The 27,295-nt window shown below is 47.5% G+C and overlaps 1 protein-coding gene across 2 annotated transcripts in view; it reads right to left on the bottom strand.

Moving 5' to 3' along the window:
• KDM7A (lysine demethylase 7A) overlaps window positions 1–27,295 on the bottom strand; it is a 345,661-nt gene that overhangs the window by 116,277 nt on the left and 202,089 nt on the right. For both annotated transcript variants that reach the window (XM_086953055.1, XM_086953056.1), the window contains exons 8-10: window positions 21,821–21,908; window positions 19,620–19,726; window positions 2,525–2,616 (exon numbers count right to left, since the gene is read on the bottom strand). In XM_086953055.1, coding sequence (XP_086809181.1) covers window positions 2,525–2,616; window positions 19,620–19,726; window positions 21,821–21,908 — 287 coding nt within the window. The remainder of the gene's footprint in view (window positions 1–2,524; window positions 2,617–19,619; window positions 19,727–21,820; window positions 21,909–27,295) is intronic.

Genomic DNA, 27,295 nt, shown 5'->3' with positions numbered 1-27,295 from the left:
TGTCTTCGACAGAATCGTGCAACTCTTGAGGCGTTCGTCGAACTCCTTCTTTCTCTGTAGGATGTTCTCCATTTCGACGTTGAGCCGTCTCTTCTTTCTTTCCAGTTCGTCGTCTGACTGTTCTGCTGGTCTTGTTGCCGTGCATTTCGGCGCCGACGTCGAAACGAGCCTCATTTCCCTTGCCGACGTCGAGGCGGCCTTCTCTTTCGAAGTCGAATGTTCCTTTTCGGGGACGTGCTTCGACGACCTTGGCTTTTTGCGGGTCTTCGCCGCCTGGGAGTCCTTCTCGAAGGACCAGCTGGGCTCTCTGTCCTTGGTTGCAGCTGCGTCGACGAAGTTTTTGGCGCCAGTGCTCCCTTCGAGGACTTCGACTCAGTCTTTCGAGAATCTGAGTCAGACCTTCGCAGGTCTGTCAGGGCTTTTGGGATCGACGACTCTCCTACCTCTTTAGAAGTTTTCTTATCGGTCTCTACGACCGTGTATCCGTCGTCTTCTCCGGCGACGAAGTCTTCTTCGTCGGTCGAGAGACCCAGGTCTCGAAGGGACGGTGGTTGGCCCTTCCCCTGCATGGTGAAGTTGGCCCTTCTCTGTCGCTCTCGGACGCGGAGAGTCTCCGGTGTGAAGGCCGAGCAAGCGTTGCAGTCCTTGCTCTCGTGATCGACCGGTAAGCAGAGGTTGCAAACCGGGTGCTGGTTCTTCTGCGCGTATTTGTAGTGGCAGTTACGGCAGAATTTAAATGGTGTGGGGTCCATGTCCCGTGCTCAGGGCGCCCCCTGTGTGCGCATTCTCCGTTGGATGTCGAAGTTCTCGAAGTTCTCCTTCTCCTTCGTCGTCCCGGCTTGTAGGTGTTAATCCCTGGTCGTCTTTTCCTGCAAAATTCGACTGTGTTTTTTCCTGTCCAAAACTCTGGAGCCTCTCGTAAACGATCCAGACCCAACGGCGGAAAAAAGAATCTGAAGATTGCGCCCAAGAGTGGGAGCTTCCGCAGGAAGCCTGCCGACGTCACGAGAAGTACAGCAAAAGGTGGGACGTCGACACCCACCTGGGCTACGAAAAAAAAAATTTTAAGAAAAGACTGCGATTTTGGACCCACCCACTAGACCGCAGAATAATGCACAGCATAGTGAATCCAGAAAGATTCATGCTGCAAAACTCTCTACTACCACAGGAAGGCAGAAGCCAAAAAATGGTTTTCTTCAGGCAATGCATCAAATTGCCATTACTTTCTAGCATACATTAGATTATTCACATGCAATCTGTTCTAAACCAACTTCAGGGAACCTCCTTGCTACATGAAACAGACTGCATATTAATCAAATATGGTTTTGCACGCCATTTATACCATGCAATGGGGGCAATTAAATGCTACGTTTTTATGTTTCTAACATTGTATATTTTCAAATTACATTGTTTTCTCTATGTCAAGGATGGGGGTATTATTGGGAGGTGTAGAGGTATGTTTGCTTTGATATCTGCTTAGTTATTTGAAACGCTGATTACACAAAACTTTAATTTACAATAAATGCATGCTGGAAAAAGTTCTGTTAACCACTCAAGGCTTCTTTAAGTGTGGGTATTGAGCCTTCAAACCGCATATATAAAGGCACCTTTTCAATATTCCGTTTTTCAGGGCTACTCTCAAGAGTATTTAGGAATATTGTAAATATTTGACTTGTACTGATAGTTGAACACCCTTAACAACTTCCATGCTAATGACGAACCCCAGCCGTCATGCACTACGGTGCTCGTGTGCTGATGACGGCTGGGGTTCGTCACGGCCCGCCCCTGTTCGTGCTGTTTACAGCACACCAGGGGAATCGCGGCCGCATGGAAAGGGTTACAGAAATTCCACAACGGTAGTCGTAAAATGAAGGCGTATACTTTAAGTCAAAGTAAACAAAATATAAACGTAGGAATGGAAAAATATATACACCTTAACCTAAATAAATTAAAAATGAGCAAAAAATAGTATATGTTTTTATGATGCACCAAGGCTAATAATGCAAGGAAGATGAAACATCCGTTTGTATTTAAAGTTTATTATACATTAAAAGTCGCAACAGTAATGCCTGGAGACCGAGAGCTCATGTATTGGTGTTTATTAAAGAGTCCATTTCCACAAAAGGGAGGGAAGCGTTTCTTTATAAAGGTACAAATAGCTGGAAATAGAACATGCAGGATGTCATAAATGCATCAGTTTTGTTTAGGCATGTGAAAATAATTGTAAGCTAAAGGAAAAAGAAAAAAAATATTTTTCAAGAAAAATGATTTTTTCAGTCAATGGTATATTTGAATTGAAGACTTTCAAAAAGATTTAGCATAAAATGATTAAAAGAAGTTGCCACAATTGAAAGGGCCAATTAAAGACTATTTTACTCCAGATTACAGGAGAAGTGTCTTAAGAAATTCATGGCCTTTTCAATATTTAAAAGGATGCAGGGTTACATGGTATTTAAAGAAACCCTTACAGGTTTGTCCTGAATGTTTGCATTAACGTTTTACGTTCCATAACAATTTGACTTACTTCTTTCTTCATCCAGGATTTCAGCGCAGTAACCAATGCTTTGACGCCCTGGGCCAAGTAGTTTGGTGGATGGAATCCATCTTCTCTAAGCTCTGAAGAAGAGAAATTAACAAAGACCAATATATTTGCACTTTTAAAAATCTTGAGAATTGAAACCATACAAGTAGTGACAAATGCATAAACAATGTTGGTTGAAAGCAAGGTCTTCGCACAAGTGCATCTTTTCTGGGTAAACTACAGGCAGAAGTCCCAGTACCCACCTTCTGTTGAATTACGTCATTACTTAACATTTGCAAAACGGCATTCTAGCTGCAATTTTAAAATCGGCCTCTGACTGTGTCCAACTTTAAGAACCTCTTCATGAAAGAATCCCCAGATTTCTACTATAAGAAAAGTAAATTGTGCACACATCAGATGCTTTTAAAGTACATCTGTCTGAGGCCTCCATGGGAGATGCACAACAGTCAAAGTAAAAATGATACGTCAATCCATTTCAAAGTTTAGACAGCACTTATTGCGTCTGTCCAATGCTTTGTTTAGGGCATGTCTAACTCGTGAACTAGGATTTCAATGCACAACTCAATTCAACGCCCTCAAACTCTTAAGTGCCAGAGACCACATGCTGAACCAAGACCAGGCATTCGTCTCCTTCTGATAGAAGGCTTACCTCCTAAATATAACCATGTGGCGGGCTCTTCTGCTCAAGGGAGACCAGATGCAATAAGTATTAACTAGGGGCCGAGTGGTATCCCAAAATATTAGTCAATATGTTATAAAGGTGCAAATACATGCAATGTATGGGGTGGCCATCTTTCTCTACAGTCTTAACAAGAAATGACGTATTTATGTGAAAAGGAGTAAGACATTATGTGTCCCCAGAAAGACCTTATAATCACCCTCAAAAGAAGCATTCATTTTCACAGCCATAAAATCTTTGCATTCCAGAGATAAAGCCATTTTAAAAATGTCCTTGAAAGTCTTAACTTCGCACTACCATGCAGTAAAAGCTCAGAGCGGGCCAAGAGGATCCAGTCTGAACGTCATTTAGCTGTCACAACTGCAACCCATGGCTTGCTGCTTCTGGTCTCTGGCCTCAGAGGTGGCATAATCGGAACAAAGGGACAGCTCGTCCTCATGGAGGGCAGTTGCCACTCCAATCGCCTTGTTTTCAGTCAGTTTTTTTAATACACTAATAGTGAAGTATGAGTTACTTGCATCGTTACCGAAGGTATCTGATCGAGACAATTCTAGCTGCAGATTCCTTAACAGAGTTATCCCCAGGAGCGAGACTGGATCCGGAAAAAGTTTTGCCACAGCACCCCTGCGTGCCGGGGGGACGGCACCACGTGACTCCACCAGACGTCCTCCGTGTCTGTGACGTCCGCGAGGATACACAAGTCCCACCCCGGAGCGCCTACGTCAGTTTTCTTCAGAGAACTTTTCCACGCCACAACACGAAGCCACCACTAACAAAAAACTAAGAGAATACTGGAACAGTGTGCGAAAAACCCCGCTAAACAGAAGGGAAAGAAACAATGGTGAGGAACAGAACCATACAGAACCATCCCTCACCAAGCAGTCGAAGGAAGGTCAATACAAAAGGAGGCCATCAGCCAATGTACCAGGGACCTTCCCGGAAGCCCCAGGTACAAGCAATACGAAAGGCGACCAGTAGCCAATGCACCAGGGACCTCCATCGGAAGCCCCAGGTACAGACAATGAGAAAAGAGGGCCAGCAGCTGAAGGAAAATAACCCTTCTGGACCCCAGACAGTGGACCAGGCCAAACGGCAGACAAAAAGGCAAAAACACTGCAGCACAATGAAATGGCATACAGCCGCATACACCACCACCAGGAAGGTAAGGAACCCACAAGGGGGGAGTCCACACCTTCCTAGTATAAGGCAGGGCTATCCAATAGCTACGAATACCCCATGAAGGGTAGGACACGGTCCAATAAATATGGGACCACTCTTAGGGAAGAAATCCCGCATCCGAGAACAAATCAGAAAACCTGCGGCAGAAACCACAAAAGGCTTAGTAAGCAGCTAAAAAGAACACTTAGTCAAAAAGGGCTGAACCAGCAGCCAACTGAAGAGGTAGGCCAACTCAGGACCCCGAGGGTACAGTATCCCTCACAGAAAGTTTAACTTTCACCCCAACACCAGATTCCAGGAGCAGTGGGATAACACCTCCCACTAAGACCCGGAGGAACAACAAAACCACCTACTAAGGAGGAGGAGGACGGAGACCCGCAAGAATACGCTGAATGGCGGAGTCCGCATGAGTGTTAAACAGAAGGACCCCTTCAAAGGGTAGATCAAGCAGACGATCCCTGATATTTTCAGGAAAAACAGCATCACGCAGCCAGGCATGGAGACGTATAGCCACAGAAGTGGCCATAGCACGGCCCAGACCATCGGCAACATCCAAGGCCGGACAAAGAGTAAATGCGGCCAACTCCCTACCATCAAACACATGGCTCCGTAGGTCAGCATGGGCACCCTCATGAGAGACATGAGAACGAAGGGACTCCACAGAGTCTCACAGATTGAAGTTGCCCTGGTCAATACACACAAAATGTTAAGCACCCGCAAGGTAGCGCTAGAAGAAGCAAAGACATTACGCCCCCAGAACAGCGAGGGATCGGCGCCGAGAAGGCGCCGGCCCGGCCTCAGACGGGGCAGCCGCAAGCTCCGAGGACCGAGGGGGGCTCGGGAAAGCACCCAGGTCCCTGCCTCTACCAGCGACTCCACCAGAGCCGGGGAGGAAGGCCCCTGGCGCTGAAGCAGCGCCGGCTCGACCTCTCACCTCTGGTGAGGCAGCTGCCTGCTCTGAGAACCGAGGGGGACTCGGGGGCAAGCCCGGAGTCCCGGCGGTCTCCTGCGACCCCACAGTGTGCCCCGTAGGGATTTGCGGCGAGGCAGGGATGCCAGGCGCTGAAGAGGGGAGCCCTGAAGGACCGAACGAAATGCGTTACTTACCTGTAACTGCAGTTATCCAGTATTGGTATCTTTCATAGATTCACATGCCTGAATCATTGCCCGTCGTCGGGGTGGGAGTCCCCGGTATATAAAAAATAATAATGTCAAAGACATATATACACTAATAGGCCGGAGGCCTCACATTAGTAACCTGAGTCTTTTTGTAAAAAAGGACCAAACTTTGGCCAAGAAATAATCAGCTACTACCACCCTCTCGACCTCTCACCTCTGGTGAGGCAGCTGCCTGCTCTGAGAAACGAGGGGGACTTGGGGGCAAGCCCGGAGTCCCGGCGGTCTCCTGCGACCCCACAGTGTGCCCGTAGGGATTTGCGGCGAGGCAGGGATGCCAGGCGCTGAAGAGGGGAGCCCTGAAGGACCGAACAAAATGCGTTACTTACCTGTAACTGCAGTTATCCAGTATTGGTATCTTTCATAGATTCACATGCCTGAATCATTGCCCGTCGTCGGGGTGGGAGTCCCCGGTATATAAAAAATAATAATGTCAAAGACATATATACACTAATAGGCCGGAGGCCTCACATTAGTAACCTGAGTCTTTTTGTAAAAAAGGACCAAACTTTGGCCAAGAGATAATCAGCTACTACCACCCTCTAGAACCTTCCTGGAAGGAGCCCTAGTCCCTCAGATTTTCGTAAGCTCAGTGCTAAGTAGTACCTACTGAGAGAACCAAGGTGAGCCCTTCCAGGGGAGGCGGGTGGGTTGCATGTGAATCTATGAAAGATACCAATACTGGATAACTGCAGTTACAGGTAAGTAACGCATTTCTTATCCAGTATTATGGGTATCTTTCATAGATTCACATGTCTGAATCAGAGTAGCAAGTAGTAGGCAGCACATTTCGCATAATATAGCATGTAAGACACTTGATAATACCTTATCAATAGTGCAACAGAATAAACTGCAAACAGTAGCAGGATAAGAAATGTGCGATTAGGAAATAGGAAAGGTGGGATGAAAGGAAGAAGGCTCACCTCTAATGAAATAGATGACGGAGCACCGCCTGTCCCACTGCTGCATCCTTCATAAGTTCTGAATCCAAGCAGTAGTGCTTGGTGAACGTATGTGGTGTCTTCCATGTCGCCGCTCTGCAAATGTCGACAATGGGCACCCCAGAAAAGAGCGCCATGGAAGTGGAAACCGCTCTAGTGGAATGGAGCCCGAACCTTGGCCGCCAGAGGATGTCCCGCCTGTTGGTGGCAGAAGGCGATGGCCGCAGAGATCCACCTTGAAATACTCTGCTTTGTCAATGGTAGGCCCTTCCTGGGCCTGCTGAAGGCAATAAATAATTGGTTGGACTTGCGAAATTGTTCTGTTCTACGAAGGTAGAATTTCAGACATCTTTTCAGATCTAAGGAATGTAGAGATCTCTCTGCTGTTGAAGATGGATTAGGGAAGAAAGATCTCAGGACAATAGGTTCGTTTAGATGAAAAGCAGACAGAACCTTTGGTATGAATTTGGGGTTAGTCCGTAGAATGACTCTGTCCTGTTTAAACTGAAGGAACGTGTCCTGATTACAGAAAGCCTGCAGCTCACTCACCCTCCTTACTGATGTGAGAGCCAGCAAGAGAGCTGTTTTCCACGACAAGTATTTGAGATCCGCTTTATGCATCGGCTCAAAGGGGTGTTTCATCAACTGCGCCAGGACAATATTGAGCTGCCATGTAGGTGGTAACGGTCTCACTGGAGGATACGTCCTGAATAAGCCTTTCAGAAACTGCTTGACCAGTCTATTGGACCATAGGGAAACACCAGACGAAGAGCGTCTGAACCGAGATATGGCTGCCAGATGGACTTTGATTGAGGCATGAGCCAATCCCGAGTTGGCCAGGTGAAGCAGGTAGGGCAGAAGTTGTGCCAGAGATGACGAGAACGGGTGCAGTTTGTTAGCTTTACACCATAAACAGAATCTCTTCCATGTGTCTTATTGGTATTGTCAGCCCAGGCCCGGGCTAAGACGATCCTGCAGTCCTGAGGGATATCTAAGTCCTGGAATTCTCTGAACTCAGGAGCCAAGCCGATAATCTGAGAGATGTCAGATCTGGATGCTGGACTTGCCCCTGGTTCATAGTGAGGAGATGCGGGTAAGGCCTGAAGGGAATCGGAGGTTCCAGTGATAGAAGGTGGAGTTCTGTAAACCAGTGTTGGCGTGGCCACGCTGGGGTGACCAGGATCAGTGTGCAATGCTCTGCTTTCAGTTTCCGAAGGACCCTGGGGATCAGGGGAAATGGAGGAAAAGCGTAAGCAAATACGTTGCACCATGCGATCGAAAATGCATCCCCTAGAGATCCTTTCTGGGGAAGCCAGCTTGCATAATGTTGGCATTTGACGTTGATCTTCATCGCAAATAGATCCAGGTGAGGTCTGCCCCATCGGGTGAATACTACGTCGAGAGCATGTTGGTCGAGCTCCCACTCGTGGCAAATGGAGCGTTGCCTGCTTAGTGAGTCTGCCAGGGTATTGTCTGCTCCTGGGACGTACTCCGCCCTCAGCGAAATGTTGTGTTGGAGTAGCCACTTCCAAATTCGCTGCGATTCTTGAGACAACGTCATGGATCGAGCTCCCCCTTGCTTGTTTTAAGTAGTGCATTGTGGTGGTGTTGGCCGTCCTCACAAGCACTGGGGAGTTCCTGATTCTGGGCAGGAAAGCTCGAAGAGCCAGGTATACTGCCCTCAACTCTAACAGGTTGATGTGGAGCAGTTTTTCGGCTGGCGACCACTGACCGTGTATCTGAAGTTCCTGCAGAAACGCACCCCATCCTTCCAATGATGCATCTGTTGGTGTCACGTGTGGGGAGATTGGAAGCAGGAACGGAAGGCCCTGGTTCAGGTTTTTTGTTTGAAGCCACCAGTGCAGGGCCTTCACCATGAACGGAGTGATCCCGAGTAGATCGTCGAAGGATCCCGTACACTGGATCCACTGAGATGATAACGTCTCCTGTAAGGGACGCATAAGGAGGCGGCAGTGTGGTATTAGGAGGATGTTGGAGGACATCATTCCTAGCAGTGACTTGAAAAGTCGCACCTTGGTCTTTTTGAGCTGAATATGTGCTGCCAGCGACCTCCGTTTGGCCTGACGCTCCTGTGATGGAAAAGCCTTCTCCTAATGTGTGTCTAGAATTGCTCCCAGGAAAGTGAGGCATTGAGAGGGCTGTAGTACTGACTTTTCCTGGTTGAGTGTAAGTCCTAGACTCTCGAAGACAGGCGTTGGAAGACCTATTTACGCCTTCTAGAGTGGGAGACTTGATGAGCCAGTCGTCCAGGTAGGGGAATACCTGGTGATGGTACTGGCGAAGGTAAGCTGCCACTGGAGATAGGCCTTTTGTAAAAATGCGTGGCGCCGACTTCAGGCCGAATGGCAACACTCTGAATTGGTAATGTCTGTCCGCCACAGTGAACCTTAGGAATTGGCGGTGACTTTTGTGGATGAGTATGTGAAAAAGGGCGTCCTGGAGGTCTAAGGACACCATGAAATCCCTGGATTTGAGTAGCTGTAACACCTCTTGAATGGATACCATACGGAACGATTTTTTGAGGTATGTGTTGAGGTTCCTTAGATCCAGTATAGGTCTCCATTTCTTCTCCATTTTTCGCATCACGAAGAACCGTGAATAGAATCCTTTCCCCCTCTGACCTCTGGGAACTCTTTCTACAGCTCTTTTCTGAAGCATTAGTGAGAGTTCCGCTTGAAGAAGATGAAGATTGTGTTGCATGGGACATGGGGGGTTCGAAGGAGGAGTGTCCACAAAATCCAGAGTATGCCCGTACCGAACCAGTTGGAGAAGCAAACGATCCGTAGTTATTTTTTGCCAATTGTGGAGGAAGTTGGAAATTTTGCCTCCAACTATGTAACGTGGAGAAGATGTGGAGGCCTGTTGGAGAAGGAAGTCATTGCCTTCTGGCGGAATCTTTCTTTCCTCCTCTTCCTCGAAAGGAGGACTTATTGTAAGAAGACTGGCCTTGTTGCTGCCTCTGTTGGTATTGAGGCTTGTATTGCTGGGACGAGCCATGGGAGGATTTGTACCCCTGATATCCACCTCTTGTCTGCTGGCCTCTTCCTCTGGAGCCCCGAAAGGAAGTATTCTTGTACTGGAGGGTACCCAGGGCTTTTGCGGTCTCTGTATCTTTCTTGATACCCTGCAGCATCTCATCGATATGCTTCCCAAAGAGAAGCTCTCCGTCGAACGGCATGTCCAGTACTTTGGCTTGGACTTCCGGCCGGAAAGATGTAGCTTTCAGCCAGCCTTGGCGCCTAAGGACAGCTGCCCCTGCCAGCTGGCGAAATCCTGTAGAGGCGATATACGTCGCCACGTCAATAATCTCTGAGGCGGACTGCTCTCCCTCAAGGAGGATCTTTTTTACCTCTTCTTTCTGCTCTTTTGGCAGTGTGCCTAGGTATGGGGCAACATCTGCCCACATCTGGCGATTGTAGCGTCCCAAGAGCGCAAGCGAGTTTGCCGCCCTGACGTTAATGGCAGACATCGACGAGAACCTCTTCCCAATGTTATCCAATTTACGGCCTTCCTTGAACGGAGGCGCAGTCAGTGCGGTAGCTGGGTTGCTGGATTTCCGCTGCGCGGCCTGTGTAATCACGGAGTCCGGTTTAGTATGGCCTGTAAGGCATGCCAGAGCCGTGTCTGGGGCCTTATACTTCTTATTGAGCCTGGTCGGCACTGGAAGTAGAGATGAAGGATTTTGCATTATCTTTACCCCCTGGTCCCAGATGTGGTCAATAATAGGGATTGACCGGACCGTCTTCTTGAATGGCTCCTTAAAGTCATATAAGAAGCAGTCCTGAGGTTGTGTGGTCATCTCTATTTTGAACCTTGCTGCTGCTCGCTCTAGAACATTATGAAACCCCACGATGTCTTCTGGGGGTGAATCCGCCTGTGCCTGGTCTGGGGATGCTGGATGTGAAATGATGTAGTCATTCCACTCATTATCCTGTATTTCTCCCTCTTCCTGTTGACCCTCCTCGTCTTCTTCTGCTGCTTCCTCTTCATCCGAAGATTGTTGTGGAGGCAAAGATACAGGATCCGGAGTAATGACCAGCGGAGGTGGTCTAGGGCGAGGAGGAGGAACGGATGTCACGGGTTGTGGTAAGTGTGGCAGGGTATGCTCAGACGTGAGTCCCTTGCTCACTTTGCCACTGGATTTAAGCAAGCCGGGCTGAAGACGGCTGGAATGGCAGAAACCAGCCCTCGGAAGCCTGTTTCCGGTTCATGGAAGACATGGCTTGGCAGATCGGGCTGGACTGTTCCCATGAGGCACAGGGTCAGACTGATTTGCACATAGCCATCTCTGAAGAACGGTGATGGATTAAATCCAGATCTTTTGACCGGGTGTGAGTGTTTGATTGATTCAGATGCTCAGTCCATCACCACCCCCTTATGTACCGCTTTTGGCCGCCATAAGTGTTGCAGGGTATGCTCAGATGAGAGTCCCTTGCTCACTTTGCCACTGGATTCTAGCAAGCCGGGCTGAAGATGGCTGGAATGCCAGATACCGGTCCTCGGAAGCTTGTTTCCGGTTCAGAGACGACATGGCTGGGCAGTTTGGGTTGGACTGTTTCCATGAGGTACAGGGTCAGACTGATTTGCAAATAGCCATGTCTGAACTGGGGTGGCAGAGTGGGCTAAAGAACGGTGATGGATTAAACCAAGACCTTTTGACTGGGTGTGAGTGTTTGATGGATTCAGATGCTCCGTCCATCACCACCCCCTTTTTGTACCGTCACGGGTTGTGGTGGCACTACTGGAGGTGGCGGAGTAGGCGGAAACCGCTGTTTGTAGTCCGCTATGAGGAATTGTAGGTCTGTGACCATTGAGGCCGGGAGGCACACCATAGGTTGTGATGGAGGAGGCGACTGATATTCCTCCTGGTATGGGACTTCTTCCTGACCCATGTCTTCGTAATCCGAACTCTCTTGGACCTTGACATGTAGCTGTAATGGACTTGTTGCAGTAGGGAACATGGTGCCATCATCAGAGTCCTCCTTCTCCAGTAAATGGGCCGGTGGCAGTGGCTGGACTCTGCTAGGAGACGTAGCCTCTGGCGTCCGCGTACGCGTTGACATCCTGAAGTGTGTATAGGTATACTTCAGCTTGGGAGAGCCTTCCGTCGACGGGCCAGTCGACGGGGTGGTCGTCGACGGTGGGATGCTGACTGCCACAGCAGACTTCTCGGTCGTCTTCACTGACGACGATGTCGTCGACGGTAGCGTCATCGACGGTGGTTTCTTCGTCGACGGCAGTGTCGACGTTGGAGTTGCTGTCAACGTCTTCGTCGACTATCTCGTCGTCGACGGCTTCGTCGATGACGACGGCCTAGTTGATGGCTTTGTCGTCGATGACATCGTCGACGAGGTGGTCGTCGACGTTGATGGTTTCGACTTCGTCGACGAAGGAGCTGTCGTCGACCGAGGCGTCGTCGACGCTCGTTTGACAGGAATAATAGATGTGATAGACCTACCCGACGACGACTATGTTGAAGTAGATGTCGTCAAGGTGGTGAAGGCCGATGCTGTCGACAGATGGTTACTGTCGACGCTGTCACAGGCATGGCACAAGACACCAGCACGGGTTTCTTGAAGGCGGCTTCCTGAAGAGAAGTCTTAACTGCCATGGCTTTTGGAGGACCCTCTACAGACTTTGGCGTCCTCTTTTGAGGTGGCATATTAGACGGACCTGTAGATGTCTGTCTTGGCCTTTTAGAAGAGGAGTGTGTGCTCCTGAAGGAACACTTGCTCTCACCTGAAGAGACTGCTTGATACTTGTCCTTCAGCCTCTGAAGCCACAGAACCAGGCGTCCCTCTCTGTCTTTAAGAGTCTTGACAGAGAAAGTGCGGCAGACCTTACAGTCCTTGGCAGAATGGTCCGGGTAGAGACAGTAGAGGCTGTCTTCATGTTTGTCATCTACATGCAGTCTCAGCTTACTACACGAGGCACAAGGTCTAAAGAGCCCTTTTTTAGGAGTGGTAGACATAGTAGACTCTAGCCCTCCTCCACAAGAATAAATATGAAGAGAAAAATATGGAATAAATCCAAAAATACCAGAAACCAGAGCAGAGCTCAGTGGAGACTCGCTTAGCACGAAGTGCGGTAGAAAATCTGAGGGACTAGGGCTCCTTCCAGGAAGGTTCTAGAAGGTGGTAGTAGCCGATTGGCTCTTGGCCAAAGTTTGGTCCTTTTTTACAAAAGGACTCAGATAGGTTACTAATGTGAGGCCTCCAGCCTATTAGTGTGTATATATGTCTTTATGACATTACTATTTTTATATACCGGGGACTCCCACCCCGACGACGGGGAATGATTCAGGCATGTGAATCTATGAAAGATACCCATAATACTGGATAACTAGACGACACCACTCTCCTACGACCTGGAGCTGAAAATTCCTGCGCCGGAGCCTCCTTCGCCGGAGCCGCCTGCGGCTCCACTGAAGACTCCGCACGAGGCAAGGGATCCGTGGACGTCTCAGTAGGTGGTGGAGGAAGGGCCAAAGAAGCCTGCAGAGCCACCGCAAAGGCTGTCACTTGGGCCCTGATCGCCTCTATGCCGGGAAACGGCGGGTAGGAAAGCGAAAGGCGGGGGTGCATGTCCTGGGGGGAACAGGCGCCCACTGCGAAAGGAGGGCAAGGCTTCGGAGATAAACTGAAGGACCTACCAGCCAGCGAGCAACGCCCTCGGGCCACGGCAAAAGACGATGTCGCAGACTAAACCGGCGGTTCCTTGCTTCTGAGGTAGGGGACGGATGCTGGGATGACACCGACCTGGACAAGCGCGCCGACAGCAACTTCATCCGGCGCTCCCGCCGTGACTTAGGCTTAAAGTGCTGGCAGGCGTTGCAGCTCTCCGAGTCATGGTGCTCACCCAGGCACCACATGCAAATTGGGTGCGGGTTCCGTCGCCAACATGGGACGCGACAGGAGGTACACATTTTGAAGCCCGAAGGCATTCGCACACTGTTCCACTTTAATGCCAAAGCATGTAAAAGAATAGAAGGCCCGAAAACCGGCCAGGAGACAATCTGGATCCGCGTTGCACACGGAAAAGAGAAAAAACTGACGTAGGCGTGCTGGGGTGTGACTTATGTATCCTCGCTGACGTAACGGACGCAGAGGACATCAGGGCGGAGTCACATGGAATACCCTTTTGAGTCTGTGTAAACCTACTAACTTGTACGTTTTAAGGGTTTTCACAAACTCTTCTCTAATCCTTTCCCATACAGAGAAAGGTTTGAAATATACTCCTGACAATGGTAGATGTAAAACCTCTACCAAGGTTGGGAAAAAAGTGGTGTGAGAACGTTAACTTGCAAACACTCATGATTTTCACATGAGCAAATCTACACATTCATATTTGGTCATGCTAAAATGCAGTTTACAAATATTTTCTAAGGGTACTATTTCCTAGCCTACTTCTATAAATTCTTGTGAATTCACCAAAGCTGTATATCTGCATTTAATATAAGGACATACACCATGAGTGCACTTGTGAGACTCTTTTTTAATTGGGCCCCTAATTAGGCCTGGCTTAAAGTTAACCGTGACCTTTTGTGTTTATTAAAATTCTCTCTTGGTCTATCGGTTGGCTTCACTGTGATTGACAACATTTTGGTCTTTCACAGGGAGCATATTGGCACACAAAGTAGTTTTGTTCAGTGCCAGGAACTACTGTGGCAATGTGTGTTTTTTGAGACAAAAAACAATTTTTTCTTTTGCCAATGTTTGTTATAATGGTGAGTGCCCGGTAACTCCCACACCAATAAGGTTTTACAAAAACCATGCCAAAACCAGTTAACACATTGACAAAACCAAATGTCCGACCCGTAATTTCAGACCTACTGGCTTTGCCAAGCTCGCTTATTTTCAGGTTTGCCATAAGCTTACTGAAACTGGTTACAATGATTTTCCATTATAAAATATTTTGGGGAAATACTAGCATACATTAATGCATTTTAGTAAATGATACTGCAAAAATGTTTTACCTAAAAAAGTTTATAGTAGTTTTGCAAAATATTCCATGCATACTTGCTTTTTTGAATTTACTTTGGAAGAAAAGAATCATCAATTTTGCTTTTAAGCTTCTGTAAATATTTGCATCTAATCAGAGGGCATTCTGGGAGCATTGTACATAGCCTCATATTACTACACTTTGCAAACGTGTGTACACATTTTTTGTACTGGAACCAGGTCAGTAGCGCTGTCCAAGCTTACAACATTTACTTCGAGACCTAACCCTAATAATAAAGGCTTTGCATTAATGAACCATAAATACAAGTTTGAACAGCATTAACACATGGACACAAATATTACTTTAACTGCAGACATTGCCCTTCTCTGATGCATAATGTGGTACAGTAAACTGGCAGCCCAAGGGTTTGTGCTGTAGGGTGTTAGGTGTACTTGAACCAAGGACCAAATACACATGAAAACGTGTTGCCCTTGACCCCAAACAATGTGTCCTGGGCGTAGGGCTATAGGAATTCCACATCCCAGATTACACACACACACACAATATATTAATTATATATACATATAATGAACATGTAAGGGATAGGTGGCTGGTGCGTCAACCTATAGGTACGATCCACCCTGGTGGGTGATGTCTGCGATAGTATTCGCACTGTCTTGGAAAAAGGTTTCAATGTCCTGAGTAATAGATTAAACACAAAACTGTAATCAGATGGTAGCATTCAAAACCAACAACTCCAGTTCTTGGACTTAAACTGCAGGGATACCTAAAAAGAGGAAAGTTTCGATTGGCCCTTCACGCACTGAAATACATATTAATGAATAGTTCAGTGCAATTCTATTAAATTGTAAGGATAATCAAACAAAATTTCATGAAGGAAAAAAAAAATCAATGCTGGTACAGAACGAGAGAAATATGAAGGGTCAAGAACCCTTTATGTAGAGCAACGTGGGTTCCAATACTGTGTTACTTTCAAGTCGTATTAGATCACGTGCCAGATCAAACTCTGGTCAAAATGGAGGGAAAAAAAGTTAGTCTATACATGCAAGAAGACACTAAATTGTATGTAGAGAACACACTGGACAAGGCCTCAAGGGACATTGGCAAGAATTTAAAGAGTTCTCAACAGTCCAGTCCAGAGGATTGAAAGGGTAACCAGTGTTTTACTGGTTACCCACTTGCTTTTCTTTATGAAGGGGGTTTCTTAGAAATCCTCAGATACCCAAACCGAACTTTATAATTGCAATATGGTTGGGAGGGTGGGGGGGGGGGGGGGGGGGGGGTTGTTGTTACAGCTCCTGCATTCCATCTTAGAAACCGACTACAAAATGTGTAAGTAGCAAGCGCGTTGTGGCACTGCCCAAGTTAACCACTCCCACCTCTAAGAGAGCAGGCTCCATCTTCATTCCCCGCTTTGCATATTTTGGCAGCAGAATCGATTACCGATTTTGCTGCCCAAGGGTGCTGCAGTTTGGCTTAAATTGAGCAAGAAATGAGAAGCATGAGGGCGAGGATAAAGCAGAAATAGCTTGACATGAAGAGGGCACATTGACATCCTGTGTAAGAGGACAGATGAGAGAAAGTGGAACAAGAGTATCAATGAGATGGGCTGAAGTCCGGGAGCAATGCATTGTACACAGTGATGGCGAGCATAGAGGATGCTGTGGGACTCCAGGGTCTCTGCAGCCACAGTTCAGGAAGCAATGCATTGAACACAGTCTGGCTAACATAGTTAATGCTGGGGAACTCTAGGGCCTCCACGGCACAGAGCGAAGCATTGTACACAGCGCTGACTTGCATAGTGGATGCTGTGGGACTCCAGGGTCTCTGCGGCCACAGTTCAGGAAGCAATGCATTGAACACAGTCTGGCTAACATAGTTAATGCTGTGGGACTCTAGTGCCTCTGCAGCCACAGTAGAGAGCGATGCACTGTAGACTGTACTAGTTAACAGTTAATGCGGTGGGACTAAAGGGCCTTCACAGCCTCACTCTCCTTGCTGTGCACCCCCTCCCCCACTGCGCGGCTGCGGCAGGGTTGAAATGCGGATGCTTTGGGTGGAGGGTGGTATACTGAGCGGCAGAGTGAAGCGGTGGAGACCATTACAAGCAGGCACAGATGCGACTGGGCACCATTCCAAGCAGGGTCGGTGGGGTCCAAAGAGTGGAGTAGTGGCCAATGCTTCTACCCAATAACCCAATATTTGGTTATGGTTTTGAACTTGGCTTTCTCTTAACTAATTATTAAAACGTTTCTCCGGGTAAAAGTGGCAAAAAGACAAAGAACCAGCTACTAGTTTAAAATAAAAACTATTGGAGACCGGCATTGTTAGATAGATGTATTAAGAACCTAGGATGTAAGTTGTTAAGAAAACTTCAATGACGCAGACTCCTCCCAACCTCACAAGATGAGAACAATCTAAGAGAAGGTGAGCAAAGTCATCAGTTCAACAAACTGGCACAAGCCGTGCTCATAACCAATCTTTCATTTGACTCCCCGGCATGGTTTAGCAATATTGGTGAAAGCATGCTACAACCCAAACAAAATACATACACGGCATATAGGGATTTGTTCTAAAAACGTCAACTAAAATATACTTCAAAGCAGAGCACAGCAAACGAACTGCTTTTGGCCAGTAATTTGATTCATTAGAACTAATCACCCGCAGACTGAGAAATGGGAGCTGTGGCCCTGTACAGCTCAAGCAGACAGCAAAAGGCCTAACTCACAGAAGTTAAAAGGCATCACGTGTGCCGAGAAAGCTCTTCACATATTCAACACAGACTCTGCTCTACGACTGTCAGCAGACATTGCAGATCTTACTTTTCACTGAAAACATTATTCAACAACCAAAGGTGGAAATACACCTCCTTACGCCCCCCGCGTACAAAGAGCTAGATGGGGTGGCAGGGCCTTCTCCACTCTAGCCCCTAAATGGTGGAATGATCTTCCCCTGGACCTGAGATCCCTTCCGTCTTTACAGAACTTCCGCACTGCCCTAAAAACTCTCCTCTTTCGGCAAGCCTATATGTAAGGACGTCTGTTTCAACTTTTGATCATATTGTTAGGCGCCTTGATACCTGCGGGTTATTGTTTCTGCGCATTATAAATCTCCATCATCATCCTTACAGAGGAACATGAGCACTGTTGTAGGTAGTCGCAAGAAATGTTGGAAAAGGCAAGCGGTACTAAATGAGAATTTGTAAAAATATGACTGCATAAACCAAAAGTTTTTTTCCTAACATTATTACTCAAAGAATTAAATTGTGGCATTTAAAACAATTTACAGATTCGACCATAGACTGGAAGTGTTCAGTACATTTAAATCATGAATGCAATCGGATATGGAGCCATTTAATGCACGCTTGCCCTACACAGTCCAAACATTCTTCAGGTGTTGTGCAGCATCTGTTCTGTGGTACGTTATTAAACTCATTTTTCAGCAATTCCGAGCTCTTGTGGGAGGGAGGGGGCGGGGGAAACCGACTGAAGCCCAATAGTGAGCGTTACTTTTTTGTTCAAACAAAAAAAAAAAAAGACACCACATATGATAAATAGTAACTCAACAAATCCAGAGGCGTGACATGCTTTCTATCCATGGTTTCCGTTCTAAACGGACCCTTTTTACAATGACACTAGTCATTGCCAACGTGAGGGGGCGATAGTAGCCCCTTAGACATGCATCCAAAGCAAAGGTCCTCAACGACACTGTGTCCGTGTAGGTCACTGGCAGTGCTCAGTAGATTCTTTTTCAGCTTTCATGATTTCCATAACGAATATTCACACTGTGAACTTACATACAACATAGTAGTTGGGCATGATTTTGCATCTGTATGCATTACATGGGAAGTGCTGCATGGGTGTGGCCTAGAACTGGCACATCTGGTCTAGATTGAGAAGGGATTACAGGCAAGTCTGAAGAGCTGGACTTCAATCTTCAGGGGCCAGTGGGGTACGGCAGCCTCATTTGCTGTTTCAGTCAAATACTGTCCCAAGCCGGGATTCTTAATTTGTACAGAATGTGTACACACCTCATGCGTCTGCTTATCAAATGGTCTGTTTACTTTGACACTATGTGCATCGAAAAGCTTCAATGATATACATATTAGAATACATTTGGTCCCTCTAGATGAAATATTGTTTGAAAAAAGCTATTTTCCATCCGTTAGAACTTAAATCTCAGTTTCACCTGACGCTCTACCTTTACCCCCATCACGCATACAGAGGACAAGTCTTCAAGCTTCTTCCAACTCTTTCAAAGGAAAGCACCCCCTCTCCCCGGATGAACTGAACAGCAATCCGAGCAGTCCTTCTCCAGACTAGGCACTGGTAATGGTATTTTAGCACGTGCCTTCAAACTGCAGGCGTAAGACTGAAGGTAGCCTCACGCTTGGCTACTCTTATGATCACTGAAGTGAAAAGGAGACCACCGCAAACTGACAGTATGCAAGCTGCCAGAATCAGATTCAAACTGCGAGGTCTCACAGCTGAGAAAACAGAACAACCCAAGTCCAGTCCTCCGCCATCCCCTTCACACTGAGGCTCAACGCTGTCCGTACAGACACACGCCTTCTCAGAGCTGCCGCTGCTCAGGACATCGGGGCTCGGGAATCACAAAACATGGAAGCCTCAGCGGTGCACGAACCACAGACACACTCCCACCCCTCCCACGTGTTGAAGCTGCCCACATGCTCCTAGTGTGAAACACATCTATTGTACTCTAAATCCTCTTTCTATTCATTCTCTGCTCTAATAATCAAGGGTGGAAGGGGTGGGAGGACAGCAGATTAACACATTCTAGAATCCATCGCTGAACGAGATGAAGACATGCGAGAGAGAATCCGACGAAGAAACTAAATCCGTGCTTAAGGTTAATCCAGCAGACCTATCCTACCAGGGCCTTAAAGCACGTAGATCCACATTTGCACAAAAAAGTAATCTGTCCAGGAAACTAGCCAAACAAAAGCAAGTATTATGAATGTGTCGCTATGACGAAAACCTCACTTCATTGAATGCATATGTATGTTTATAGCGGCAAGAACCAACCACTAGGTGGCGGCAGTCCCACAGCTATTGAACATAGAAAAATCAAGGAATCGTTTGAGAGGAACAAATCTTACCTTTTAAGGTTTCCAAGAGGTTTTTGGCCACAAACCAGCAGATGGCTTCGAAGAATGGGAATTTGAAAAGGTCGGGGGTTTTCAGCCTTTTCTCCATCTCATAACACCTAGAGATTGACAAAAGAGAAACGTCTGCGATAAGAATGGAGGAAGGCTTTCCGCGCGAGCATCTGCGCGCACTATCGAGGAAAAATACATTTCCATAGTCATAAGAAGAAAAACAGGACCACGAAAAACTAACACTCAAGCAACCAGGAAACCTGGAGTACTTCTCAACGACACACAAGACTCAGTTTGTTTCCAAAGATCTAATAAAAGAGCACCCAACGCCAACAGAACATGCCGCTTTTTCCCCCTGGACGCATTCTGCTGGCTGAAACTCAAGTCTGGTGATGGGTTCTGTAAAGTTCTGCAGGCAAAGAGGGTGAAGGGGCCTGAGCAGAGCGCCATTGCCAGCAGCTGTTCTTTTCAGCCAATAGGAGGCATGGTTGACGGCCAGAGTCAGCAGCTGTCCCCTGCAGCCAATAGGAGGAGGCAAGGTTGACGGCCAGCAGCTGTCCCCTTCAGCCAATAGGAGGCATGGTTGACGGCCAGCAGCTACCCCCTTCAGCCAATGGGAGGCATGGTTGACGGACTTTGCACTACGGGCGCATCACCCAATGTTCATCAAATCTCTCAATCAGTACTCCATTTTGCTATAGTAACCCTAGATCAGATTGGAATGACCCAGCTACCACCACATTCACAATTACTAAATTGACCTATATTTGACTCACCAGGTGAGTGCATCACAGCCATCTTAAGCCACCCCTTACCGCCCACACTCACTGAAAGCCAGTGGGGTGGGGTGGGGTGGGGTGGGGAGGGGGTGGGGGTGTTTGGAGAACTTGCTTTGGACCCACTAGCCAAAAGTGGTGTGCCCTGCTGCTCTACCACATATTTGTGTCCCATGTGAATGAATCCAAAGTGTCTGATCCATGCCAGATTTTCAGGAATACTGCTGACTGTAAAATGAATTGCATGCATTTAATGTATGCAGTGCTCGAGTCGGGGTACCACGCGGGTGGACGGCGTCCCCCCACTTATTTTACCGGGTGGATGCCGTCCCCCCTGCCCAAAAGTCCCATGAAGTATTCAAGAAGTACGCGACGCTTTTACTTTCAGGGTACGGCAATAACCACCAAGTGCTCCATTTACATTTTGCACTTGACGTCTGCCACCATACTGCGATGCGAAGTTGCTAGCCGCCAGGTATTTCAAGTGCCAAGTGCAGCGGAACTCCCTGTAATAACAGGGGACTACTTCCGTGACGTCACTTCCTAGCATGACACCACCTAACTTGGGCGTCCCCCCACTTCCTTTGTGAGGACTGGTGCCCTGAATGTATGTAATGTGTAGAACCCACCTGGCTTGTATCCAGCTCTACTCGACCCACACGGGACACCCCGCCCAAACCATCTTTATTATTATTATTATTATTATTATTATTGGGACATTTGTAAAGCGCTGCGATTACGCACACCGGCGTGTCCACGCGCTGAAAAGTAGGAGTAGGCAGATGACAGTAAACACAAAAAGAAAACTACGCGGGCCCATTATTTACTGTAAAGGTAAGTTTTTAGTTTCGCCCGGAATCTAGCCTCATCTGGTTCTAGACGCAGGTCCATTGGCAGTTTGTTCCAGTTGGTTGCCGCCAAATATCTAAAAGACCTGCCTCCCATACGGGCTTTCTTAATTCTGGGAGTCCTCAGTAGGCCACCCCCTGTTGATCTAAGCGCGCGGGTTGGTATATACGCTTTGATCAGATTCGTCAGAGGGGCGGGTGCTCTGCCATTCAGGATGCGATGACATGTGCCGAGAGCTTTGTATTCAACTCTTCTCCTTACCGGGAGCCAGTGTAGTTGCTGGAGGGCCGCCTTAGAAGGCGCCCTTTTAGGCAATCTGAGAATCAGACGTGCTGCCGCATTCTGCAGCACTTGCAGCCGGGTCAGGCTTTTTTCTGGGGCCCCCAGGTACAGCAGGTTCCCATAGTCCATTGGTACCCAAATGATGCAGCAGAAAAACCCAACATTACCACCGAAGAAAATTCAATAGGGCCAGAACATTTGCAGATGCCTCCTCCCTGCCTAGTAGTCAAAGGTCAACTAATCAACATGCCTACTCCGAAAATGAAAGATTTTCAACAGCACATGAGCACTCACCTGAGCTGCATGCCAATGTTGAGGTTGTGCAAAAAGTTCCCTCCGAACGCCATGCAATCCTGAGATGTGAGGACAGCGTGGATCCAGCCTGTGAACGAACATATAGAGAAGTCAGTATTAGGAGATGATTTGAGAAGGAACAGGAGATAGTAAAAATATGGCAGGTGGGGTACAATTACAGGGAAGATGATCTAGAAGAGGAAAAAAAACGTCTTTTATACTGAGTCTGGGAAAGGCCATTACTGGGTGATTTAAACAAGAGTTCCCTGGACCCTCCAGAGCTCCCTAGACTAGGGTACATTGGCCCTTTTCCTAGCAGTTGCTGTAATTATGTAATCGGCTGGCACGGACCCCTGGATTTATGCAGGGTCCTTTGAGGAATGCTTATACTTTTTCTCCGTTCTTTGAGTCTCTGCTTTGCATACTGCTGGTTCTTTAAAGGCATCCCTTCCCTGGTCCAGCACACTAGGGAGCATGGTCAGGTAATTGGCTCCTAGTCTGTTGAGGCAGCAGAGTTTCCAGCAGGAAACATGCCTTGGGCTTCTCCTACTCCAGTTTTACCCCATATGTCTGTGCAGGCTTTTGGACAACCATACAGTATATTCCTTTGTCGTCTGGCGGTGAAGGCCTTATAGGGTAGGTGTCTACTCCTTCCGGCAATTCAGCATCAAGGTCATGCCACTACAAGTCTTTTGCCTCCGATGACGTCAAGTCCTGGTAGGTCTTCGGATCTTAATCGTCTTCGCCCTCTAAATAGCCTTATTCCTCCAGTTCCTTGGCCGGTTCAGGCGTGTCCGGTTGTTCGGCGTCCTAATAGTCTCTTTCAACTTCAAGCACGGGCATCGGCGGGACGGTATCTTGGCTCATCCTTTCGTCGAAGTCCTTTTTTCGTTGCAGGATGCTCTCCATTTCTGCCTCGAGCCTCCTCTTCTTCCTTTCCGACTCTGCGGCCTGTCAGGTATCGAGAGTTTGTGCGCTTCGCTTCAAGGTCGAAGTCGTTGTTGGCCCTTCTTTCCTTGGCGCCGAGGTGTCTTTTTTGAGGGCATCCTTCGACGACCTTGATTTTTCGAGGGCTTTCACCATCTGAGAGTCCTTTTCGAAGGATCCCCTGGGCTGTTTGTCCTTGGGCACCGTTGCTTTCGCCAAGATTTTTGGCAGCAATGTTGCCTTCGAGGACTTTGCTTCACTCCTACGAGTGTCACTCGAGGACTTCGCTACACCCTTTCGAGTGTCTGGGGGTCGATGACTCTTACCTCCCTTGACGTCTTCTTTGGGACTTTAACGACCGTGCAGTCCTCCGGTCCCTCGGCGATGTCCTCCTCTCCGCTGGAGAGGCCCAAGTCTCGGAGCAATGGAGGTGGCCCCTGCATAGTGTGGTTCGCCCTTCTCTGCCTCTCTTACTCTGAGGGTCTTGGGTATGAACGCCAAGCACGTGTTGCAGTCCTCGCTGTTGTGGTCGAGCAGCAGGCAGAGGTTGCAGACAGGATGCTGGTCCTTCTGGGCGTATTTATGGTGACAATTGGTGCAAAACTTGAAAGGTGTTTTGTCCATTCCAACTTCCTGCGAGCGTATTCTCCATTGAACGTCGAGATCTCAGTCGAAAAACCTTCTCCCTCATCGTCCCAGTTACCAGACCTGTAGTCGGGTGTCTTGAAAAGTTTGAATTTCGTTGATTTTCTTCTCTTTCCGTCGATTCTTTCTCCAAAAACTCAGGAGTTCTTCGGTAACGATCCAAACCAAACAGCAGAAAAAAGAATCTGAAGAGACCAAAGGTACGATGATGTTACAAAGGACACCAACTGGTGGTATGTCGATGTCCATCTGGGCCACGTAAAAAATTTTTTTTTTAAAAAACTACAATTCCGGAACCAACCACTAGATGGCGGAATAATGCACAGTATAGTGAATACAGAAAGATTCACCCTGCTAAACTCCCTAGACTCAAGAACAAATAGTTTCTTACCTGTCGGTGTAGTTTTGCAGCTTGAAGATCTTTCTGGATTCACTATGCTTTACATTATTCCGCGTAGTCTTTTGTGTTTTTTTCTTTTTTCGTAGCCCAGGTGGGCGTCGACGTCCCACCTTTTGGTGTCTGTCCTGTGACGTCGGCATGCTTCCTGCGGAAGCTCCCACCCTTGGGCGCCATCTTCGGATTCTTTTTTCTTTTCCTTTTGTGTTCTGTTTCCGAATTGTATGGCAATGTTTGTATCTTTTCTCTTTTAGCGCTGTCTTCCTTGAAGTTCCATCAAGTCTTTTAATTATACGTTTTTTTGTTTTTTTTGTTTACCACCTCTTTTCTCCAGCCTCATCTTTCTGGCGGAGGTGGGTGGGTTCGCTAGTGAATCCAGAAAGATCTTCAAGCTGCAAAACTACACCGACAGTTAAGAAACTATTCGTTTTGCAGCGTGAATCTTTCTGGATTCACTATGCTGTGCATAGACTTCGTAGCAGTTTGTTGTTATTGTGGCGGCTGGGTGGAAGATGAGCTTGTGTTCTTGAATATGTGCTGAAGCACTTTCTGTCCCACTTGTGCTTCCTTGTTCATTTGTATGTCCACACAGTAGTTTTTTGTGAACGTGTGCACAGAAGCCCATGTTGCCGCCAGGCATATGTCATGAATGGGAGTGTTTGCCAAGAAGGCTATTGTAGCTCCCTTCTTTCTTGTTGAATGGGCCCTTGGCTCCTCTACTAGTTCTTGTCCAGCTTTTTTGTGGCAGAATTGTATAGTTTGCGCGATCCATCGTGCAATTGTTCCTTTAGTAACAGCTTTTCCCATGAAACTTTCAGCAAAGGAGACAAAAAACTCGTTTTTCTGTGATCTTTAGTTCTCTCTATGTAATGCATGACTGCACGCCTCACATCCAGAATGTGCAGTGCCCTTTCTGCTTTTGTTGTTGGTTTCTAAAAGAAACTTGGTATTTTTATCGTCTGGTTGATGTGGAACTTGGACACCACCTTTGGCATAAAGTGTGGGTCCGTTCTCATCACCACCCTGTCGTTGTGAATTTGTATGTAGGGTTCCTGTAGTGTTAACGCCTGCAGCTCGCTTACTCTGCGTAGCGAGGTGATTGCCACTAGGAATGCGGTTTTTAACGTTAGCATCTGTAGTGAGGTTTTATGCATCGGTTCAAAAGGTGCTTTCATGAGTTCTGTCAGTACTATATTGGGGTTCCATGCCCGTAACCTTTTAGGTGGTGCTATTCTTTTTGCACCTTCCAAGAATCTTTTTACAATTATAGAAGTAAAGAAGCTTTTGCCTGTTTCTCCAATGGCTGCTAGGTGTACCCTTAGCGATGATGAGCTCAGGTTAGTCTCGAGCAGGTGTGTGAGGTACTTAAGGACTGTAGAGTCTCTTGTCATCTTGTTGTGCAGACCCTCCTTTTTGCACCATAATGTGAACCTCTTTCATTTGGCCACGTAGCACTTGCGTGTGCTTGGTCTTCTTGCCTCTCGAAGTACCCTCAGGGTGCTCTCAGGTAGCCTTAGGTGTGCGAACTCTATGTCCTCAGGAGCCAGGCTGCTAGGCTGGGACTTTCTGGCTCTGGATGCAACACCTCTCCGTTTACCATGGAGAGTAGGTCTTTCCTCCTCCCAAATTTGTGAGGTGCACAAGGTCATTTCCATAATCTGTGAGTACCATGTTTGTCTGGCCCACTGGGGTGCGACCAGTATGAGGGTCATGTTGCTTGTCCTGCACTTGCTGAGTACCTTGTGTATCAGGGGAAACGGCGGAAAAGCGTAGGCAAATGTCTTTGACCAGCTTATCCATAGGGCATTCCCCAGGGACCCCTCCCCTGGTTGCCTCGATGCGAAGTGTTGGCATTTTGCATTCTGGTGTGTTGCAAACAGGTCTATTGACGGTGTTCCCCACCTGTCGAACAGTCTTTGTTTCTTGTGCATTCAGCTCCCATTCGTGCGAGGCCGATGTCTGTCTGCTGAGCCAGTCCGCTTCCACGTTGTCTTTTCCTGGCAGATGTATCGCCAGTAGATCTATTTTCAATGGTATTGCCCATTTCCATATTTCTTGCGCTAGCTCTGACAGCGGTGCTGATTGTGTTTCTCCTGTTTATGTAGAACATCGCTGTTGTGTTGTCTTTCTGGATCAGCACTGTTTGATTGTATAACTTCGTTTGGAAGGCTTTCATAGCTAGGAGAACGGTCTTTAGTTCTAGGTAATTGATGTGTTTTACCACATCTGCTTGTGTCCACAAGACCCTCACACGTAGTTTTTCTATGTGTGCTCCCCATCCCTTTTGGGATGCGTCCGTGGTGATGGTCACTGTTGGTGTTGGTGGTGTTAGAAGATTCCCTTTTGTTATGTTTTCTTTGTTCCACCATGATATCTCCACTTGCACTGCGTGCGTCACAACCACTAGGTCCTCCCAACACCCCGTCGCTTGTGACCATTGGTCCTGCAGCCACTCCTGGAGTGGTCTCATGTGTAGTCGGACATTTGGTATTATGTGGATGCATGAGGCCATCATGCCCATCATTTTGCTCACCGTCCTCACTGTCGGAGCTTGCCCCTTCTGGTAGAGGCAAGCCTCCTTCAACAGTGCAGTCGTTCTCTTCTCGCTGGGGAACACCTTACCCTGAATGGTATCGATTTGTGCCCCCAGAAATATCTTGACCTGTTGTGGGTTTATGGAGGATTTCTTGCAGTGAATGGAGAAACCTAGGGCAATTAGTGTGTCCGTCACTTTCCGAGTGTGCTGTTTGCACGTATTGTATGACTTTGCCTTTATCAGCCAATCGTCTAGGTAAGGGTATACGTGTATCCCCTCCCTCCTTAAGTGGGCTGCGACTGCTGCCAGACACTTTGTGAACACCCTTGGTGCTGATTTTAGTCCGAAGGCCAATGCCGTTAATTGGTAGTGGTCTGAGTGGATTGCAAACCGTAGTAGATGCTTGTGCCGTCTGTTCATTGGGATGTGTAGGTAGGCATCCTTTAGGTCTATGGTGACCATGAAGTCCCCTGTTTGGATCTGTGGGAGAACTTCTTGCAAGGATGTCATTTTGGATTTCTGTGTCTTTATGAATTTGTTGATGAACCTTAGGTCCAGGATGGGTCTCATTGTTTCGTCTACTTTGGGTACAAGGAAGTACGTAGAGTACACCACCTTGTTCCTTTCCATGGGAGGTACAGGCTCGATAGCCTCCTTTAGTAGCAGTTCCTCTGCTTCCCTCTGAAGAAGCTCTAGTTCCTTTTTTGCTAGTGCTCTTTTCTTTGGTCTTCCGCTTGGTGGTGTTTATTCTAACTCTATGCAGTACCCGTACTCTATTGTGTTGATGATCCATTTGTCCGTTGTAATGTTTCTCCACTCCTGGAGGAAGAGTTTTAATCTTCCTCCCACTGGTGTTACGTGCTCGTGGTGTTTTTCGGTGTGTGAGACTCCTGTTTTTTGCTTTTGTGCTCCACCCTTGGAGTTTTTTGTAGGGTGTGCACTGTCAATGAGGCAGAGTCACTTGGAGGTG

The sequence above is a fragment of the Lissotriton vulgaris genome, chromosome 1_2 (assembly GCF_964263255.1).
Source record: "Lissotriton vulgaris chromosome 1_2, aLisVul1.2, whole genome shotgun sequence".
In the NCBI taxonomy this organism is placed as follows: Eukaryota; Metazoa; Chordata; class Amphibia; order Caudata; family Salamandridae; genus Lissotriton; species Lissotriton vulgaris.
This window is presented reverse-complemented; position numbering and strand designations above follow the sequence as displayed.